This window comes from Mandrillus leucophaeus, unplaced genomic scaffold, assembly GCF_000951045.1.
Source record: "Mandrillus leucophaeus isolate KB7577 unplaced genomic scaffold, Mleu.le_1.0 Scaffold706, whole genome shotgun sequence".
Classification (NCBI taxonomy): domain Eukaryota; kingdom Metazoa; phylum Chordata; class Mammalia; order Primates; family Cercopithecidae; genus Mandrillus; species Mandrillus leucophaeus.
This window is the reverse complement of record NW_012107653.1, coordinates 613431-620393: the sequence shown is the minus strand read 5'-3', so window position 1 is coordinate 620393 and position 6963 is coordinate 613431. Positions and strand designations below refer to the sequence as shown.

Here is a 6963-nt window from a genome sequence, read left to right as displayed (position 1 = left end):
ATAGAACTGCCCAGTCAAGGCCCGGCGCGGTGGCTCACGCCTGTAATCCCAGCACTTTGGGAGGCTGAGGCAGGCAGATCACCTGAGGTCAGGAATTCAAGACCAGCCTGGCCAACATGGTGAAACTCCATCTCTACTAAAAATACAGAAATTAGCTGGGCATAGTGGCACATGCTTGTAATCTCAGCTACTCAGAAGGCCAAGGCAGGAGAATTGCTTGAACCCGGGGGGGTGGAGGTTGTAGTGAGCCGAGATTGCACCACTGAACTCCAGCCTGGGTGACAGCGCGAGGCTCCATCTCAAAAAAACTTAAAATTAAAAATAAATAAATAAATAACTGCCCAGTCAAGCCTCCTACGAGTCTGGCACCATTCTTACACATACAGAGGTTGGGAAATGGAAGCACCAGACTTAGGCTGGTCACCTACCTTGAGCTGTTCTTCATAGCTCAACCTCCAGAGTGGTGTAACAACATCGGCCAGCCTGGAATAAAATAATTCAGGCAATTCTTTAATTATATAAATATGTACTGAGCACCTACTATTCATAAGTACTTTCAGAAGACCTAACTCTCATGCCCTCTAGGGAGATGGAGTCTGGGAGAACAGCCCATTTTGATGTTGTCTACTTAACAAAGCAGAACAGATGGAGCAAACCTAATATAAGAAAAATCCAGATTTATCAGGAGGTAATTAATCATATTACAAAAGGCTTCTCTGTTGGGTTTCTTTAAATAGCTTATCTTCCTAATGCTTTTAAAATATAATTTGATTTAGAAAATACATTTGTTGCATAAATGAGGTATATTTGTGCTTATATGGCTGCAATGGGACTACTCATCTCTAATCCATCTAATATCATTCTGGGTTCCTGGTTTTCAGCAAACCTGTCCTGGACTTATTAAAGACAAGGTCCCAGATTAGTATCTTCTTTCTGATAAAAACACACTCAAAGACAAAGAGAATGGTTTCTGCAACCCCAAAGCATTTCCACCAATATTCTTCAGACGTCCTCAAATTTGCCCTGGGTATCCTACCTCAGGTGGCCCCACAAATCCTTGTAATGCTACATTAGTTACATTAGGAATACAGAATTTCAGTAGATGCACAGATTGAGACTTGCTAAGGAGAGAGGACATCAGCCTGGCCTTTACCTTTCCTGCCAGGAACCATCTAGTGGTCCAAGATGACTTGGTTTCTTCTGACTTTTTTGTCCTTTCTGACACTTCGTGGCTATCACATGGGTGAAATCTCCCTTACATACTGTGCCCAGAAAGAGCTGTGACCATCCTGGTGGATTTCTGGCATACCAGGGAAGCAGTCCTGATTTGGAGAAGAGACCCACCATGGAGATGAAGTATCTGAGGCTGTGCATTGGGACTCTTCTCTTAAGGTCTGCCATCCAAAGAACACACTGAAATCCACCTGCATGAAAGGTACACATACAGAGGTTGGGAAATGGAAGCACAACTACCAAACCCATTCATCCATTTATAAACCCTTATGGATCTCAAGCGCCCAGCAGAATGCTGGCACACAGCAGACAGTAAAAGCAAGCCTGTTGAGCAGAACTGAATTACTGCATGCAAGGTATGTTTTGGTTCCCAAAATAAAGAGATGGGGAAAATATAGTCTCTGTCCTCCAGGAAAGAGTTCAAATCTCTGGATATATTTCTATGACAAATCTCTTTCCCTATTCCAACTTCCTAACCAACAGCCAATGAAGCAGCTAATATTTAGTAAGTGCTTACTATGTGCAAGACATCATGCCACACTAGACACCAGAGGGGTTACAAAGGTTACAATCTAATTAAGGAGATTAAATGCTGACACAGGAAAAGACATTAGGAAATAACACAGTATGCTTGGTTCCTGATGAGTGCTCAGAAAAGGCTTCCCAGAGCAGGGAGGCATGGTGCTGAGCCTTTTTTTTGTTAAAACAGTCTCATTCTGTCGCCCAGGCTGGGGTGCAGTGGCATGATCATGGCTCGCTGCAGCCTTGACTTTCTAGGCCCAAGCAATCCTTCCACCTGAGCCACGCAAGTAGCTGAGACTACAGGTGTGCACTACCACACCATTCTTTTAATTTATAGTAGAGACAGCCAGGAGCAGTGGCTCATGCCTGTAATCCCAGCAGTTAGGGCGGCCGAGGCAGGTGGATCACCTGAGGTCAGAAGTTCAAGATGAGCCTGGCTAACATGGCAAAACCCTGTCTCCACTAAAAATACAAAATTAGCTGGGTGTGGTGGTGCATGCCTGTGATCCTAGCTACTTGGGAGGCTGAGGCAGAAGAACTGCCTGAACCTGGGAGGCAGAGGATGCCAAGATTGCACCATTGCACTCCAGCCTGGGCAACAAAAGCAGAAACTCTGTCTCAAAAAAATAAATAAATAAGGCCGGGCACAGTGGCTCACTCCTGTAATTCCAACACTTTGGGAGGCCAGGGCGGGCAGATCACTAGTTCAGGAGTTCGAGACCAGCCTGGCCAACATGGTAAAACCCCGCCTCTACTAAAAATACAAAAATTAGCCGGGAATGGTGGCCACGCCTGTAGTCCCAGGTACTCAGGAGGCTGAGGCAGGAGAATCACTTGAACCCAGGAGGCAGAGGTTGCAGTGAGCCAAAATCATGCCACTGCACTCCAGCCTGGGCGTCAGAGTGAAACTCCACCTCAAATAAGTAACAAACAGCAAACAAACAAACATAGTAGAGACAAGGTCTTGCTATGTTGCCCAGACTGGCCTCAAACTCCTGGGCTTAAGTGATCCTCCCACCTAGGCCTCCTAAAGTGCTGGGATTGCAGGTGTGAGCTGCCACGTCCAGCCAGAAACTGAGTCTTAAAGGATGGCAGAGAGATGAATTACATGTTTGAAGGACAGCAGGGAGACCAGTCTGACTAAAATAGTAGTTCATTTTAAGGAATAGAGGCAACAGGCTGAAAAGTTAAGTCAAAGTGAGATTTGAAAGAATGTTCATGCCTGAATAAAACATCGACTTTATTGTGAAGGTAATAGTGAGATGATGGAGGCCTTGTGTAGAGAATTAAAGATGAAATAAGGAGGCTAATAAAAAGCAAGTTCGGCCGGGTGCAGTAGCTCACGCCTGTAATCCCAACACTTTGGGAGGCCGAGACGGGCAGATCACAAAGTCAGGAGTTCGAGACCAGCCTGGCCAATATGGTGAAACCCTGTCTCTACTAAAAATACAATAATTAGCCGGGCATGGAAGCAGGCACCTATTGTCCCAGCTACTCAGGAGGCTGAGGCAGGAAAGTCGCTTGAACCTAGGAGGCGGAGGTTCCAGTGAGCCAAGATCGTGCCACTGCACTCCAGCCTGGGTGACAGCGAGACTCCATCTCAAAAACAAAAACAAAAACCAAAAAAAAAAGGAAATTCACGTTTGAGACATATTGTGTTTAGAATGGTAGGGAAATATCCAAATGGAAATGTCTAACAAGTAAGTAGAGAAGCAGTAGGACAAGTAGAGAGATCGAGAGAGATGGCAAGGCTACAGATTTCACTGAGTGCCTATAATACAAGCTGTAAGATGAAAAAGGGCTTTGAGGCCAAACACAGTGGCTCATGTCTATAATCCCAACACTTTGGGAGGCCAGGACGGGCAGATCACAAGGTCAGGAGTTCCAGACCAGCCTAGCCAACATGGTGAAACTCCGTCTCCACTAAAAATACAAAAATTAGGACTGAGTGCAGTGGCTCATGCCTGTAATCCCAACACTTTGGAAGGCCAAGACAGGTGGATCACGAGGTCAGGAGTTCGAGGCCAGCCTGGCCAATATGGTAAAACCCCGTCTCCACCAAAAATACAAAACTTAGCTGGGCATGGTGGCGTGTACCTGTAGTCCCAGCTACTCGGGAGGCTGAGGCACAAGAATCGCTTCAACCCGGGAGGCGGAGGTTGCAGTGAGCTGAGATCATACCACTGCAGTCCAGCCTAGGCAATATAGAGAGACTCAGTCTCAAAAAAATAAATAAATAAATAAATAAATAAACCAAAATAAAAATTTTTTTTTAAAGTGCTTTGTGTAAAGGCAAGAGCAAAAGGCCAACGACTATATCTGGGAGAAAGGTAATATTGGGAGAGCAAGAAGAGATGCTGGTGTCAGAATGAGAGTCAAGAGAGCCTGGAGGCCTGGAGGCCAAGGCAGATACCTCTGAGGAAGGCAGTATCACATCCATTATGTCTGGGACAAAAGAAAGAAGGGAAAGAAGGTAATGGGAAGTGGCAGGCAGTGGGCACAAATGAAGGCTTTGACATTTTAGGAGTGCAGATCCTAGAGTCAGACAGCCAGACCTGTCCTGGGTGGTCCACCGGCCCCACCACTCACTACCTAGGTGGCGGTTGCCAAGTTAATCATTCTCTCTGACATTCCTTTTTTTCACTTGTAAAATGGAGACAATGGTATCTACCTTATATAGTGGTTGTAGGAGTTACAAGAAGATAATTAATAAAAAGTACCTAGGCTGCTGGGCATAGTGGCTCACACCTATAATCCCAGCACTTTGGGAGGCCAAGGCAGGTGGATCACCTGAGGTCAGGAGTTCGAGACCAGCCTGACCAACATGGAGAAACCCTGTCTCTACTAAAAATTCAAAATTAGCCAGATGTGGTGGCGCCTGCCTGTAATCCCAGCTACTCAGGAGGCTGAGGCAGGAGAATCGCTTGAACCCGGGAGGCAGAGGTTGCGGTGAGCCGAGATCAAGCCACTGCACTCCAGCCTGGGCAACAAGAGTGAAACTCCATCTCAAAAAAAAAAAAAAGTACTTAGGCCAGGTACAGTGTTGCTCACGCCTATAATCCCAGCACTTTGGGAGGCCAAGACAAGAGGACTACTTGAGCCCAGGAGTTTGAGACCAGCCTGGACAACACAGGGAGACCCCATCTCTACAAAAATTAAAATATTAGCCAGGCATGGTGGCATGCGCCTGTAGTCCCAGCTACTCGGGAGGCTGAGGTGGTAGGACCACTTGTGCCCAGGCAGCCATGATCATGCATGCTCCAGCCTGGGCGACAAAGCAAGACCCTGTCTCGCGAAAAAAAAAAAAGTACTTAGCAGAAGATCAGATAGGTATGTTTGTGAAACTCTGAGCAGAGTCCAACACCTGGCAAAATCTCTTCAGTAAGCATTAATAGTAACTGTCATGATGTGTTTAAAGACAGCATTTAACTGAGTAGAGGTGGCAACACTGAAAGAGGGGAGTGGGAGAAGGAACAATAGGAGTAACTATGAGACAAAAGCTGGAAGAGTTAACATGGGTGACACTGAGAACACAAGTAGGGGGCTTCCCTTTGCAACACAGGACTCTATGGTATATCTGCATTGCTGTGAAAGCACCTGGTTTTTGTTTTAAAAATGAGATGGGGTTGGCCGGGCATGGTGGCTCACACCTGTAATCCCAGCACTTTGGGAGGCCAAGGTAGGCGGATCACCTGAGGTCAGGAGTTCGAGACCAGACTAGCCAACATGGCGAAACCCCATCTCTACTAAAAATACTAAAACTAGCCAGGCGTGGTAGCAGGCACCTGTAATCCCAGCTACTCAGGAGGCTGAGGCAAGAGAATTGCTTGAACCTGGGAGGCAGAGATTGCAATGGGCCAAGACTGCAACAGAGCAAAACTGGGCGACAGAGCGAGACTCTATCTTAAAAAAAAATGAGATGGGGTCTCGTTATGTTTTCCAGGCTGGTCTCAAACTCCTGGACTCAACCAATCCTCCTGTCTCGGCCTCCCAAAGTGCTGGAATTATAGGCGTGAGCCACCATGCCCAGCCATAAACACCTATTTTAAGTACTTAGGACACTTGAATGGACTTAGCCTGACATCTTATTAACCTGCTGTGAAATTTGTATTTTGCCCTTAAGCTCTACCTTGGATTTCATCCCAATGTTAAGTCATAGCCTAATTCAGAATTTTATATTTATACATACATGCATACACACACACACACACACACAAATTATTGCTAAATTAACATTCCATGATCAGTAAGTAACCTAGAGGATGATGACATAGGTGCTGCAATATTTAGCCCATACACCATTTTGTATGATTACAAAGTACTAAAGAAAGTGACTGTCATAGCATGTGACATTTGGGGGGATTTCAAACTTTTTACAGAATATATTTAAGCTGGCCCAGAGTTCAGGTGTTAATGATAGCACCCTCCACTCAACACCCCCCCATCAAGAGGCAACAAGACAGTACAGTTAAGAACACGGGCTTTGGAGCCATGTTCTTTCTTTCAAAAAAAAAAAAAAAAAGGAAGAGTCTTACTTTGTCGCCCAGGCTGGAGTGCAGTGGCACATTCTTGGCTCACTGCAACCTCCACTTCCTGTGTCAAGCCATTCTCCTGCCTCAGCCTCCCAAGCAGCTGGGATTATAGGCACCCCCCACTGCACCCAGCTAATTTTTGTATTTTTAGTAGAGACGGGGTTTCATCATGTTGGCCACCCTGGTCTCAAACTCCTGACCTCAAGTGATCCATCTGCCTCGGCCTCCCAAAGTGCTGGCATTACAGGCATGAGCCACCGCATTCAGCTGAAGCCACGTTCCAATCCCAGCTCTACTTCTCACTGGCTACGCGGTTTTACGCAAGATATTACTACTTAAGCACTATGAATCTCAGTGTCACTGTCTATACAAATAGGACTAAGAACACCTATCTTTACGGTTTTGGTGAGAATTAAAAGCATTCATATATATGACATGTTCAGGACTGTGCTTAAGACAGCCAGTGCTCCAAGACAGGGATGCCCTCTCTCACCGCTCCTATTCAACATAGTGTTGGAAGTTCTGGCTAGGGCAATCAGGCAAGAGAAAGAAATCAAGGTATTCAGTTAGGAAAAGAAGAAGTCAAATTGTCCCTCTTTGCAGATGACATGATTGTATATTTAGAAAACCCCATTGTCTCAGCCCAAAATCTCCTTAAGCTGATAAGCAACTTCAG

At 45.8% G+C, this 6963-nt stretch overlaps 1 protein-coding gene across 2 annotated transcripts in view; it reads right to left on the bottom strand.

Moving 5' to 3' along the window:
• The window catches only part of TRMT2B (tRNA methyltransferase 2 homolog B (S. cerevisiae)), a 53804-nt gene that overhangs the window by 41948 nt on the left and 4893 nt on the right, over positions 1-6963 (bottom strand). For both annotated transcript variants that reach the window (XM_011964793.1, XM_011964794.1), the window contains 2 exons: positions 1154-1424; positions 429-483 (listed from right to left, as the gene is read on the bottom strand). In XM_011964793.1, the coding sequence (XP_011820183.1) occupies positions 429-483; positions 1154-1401 (303 nt within the window). In that variant the 5' untranslated portion in view covers positions 1402-1424. The remainder of the gene's footprint in view (positions 1-428; positions 484-1153; positions 1425-6963) is intronic.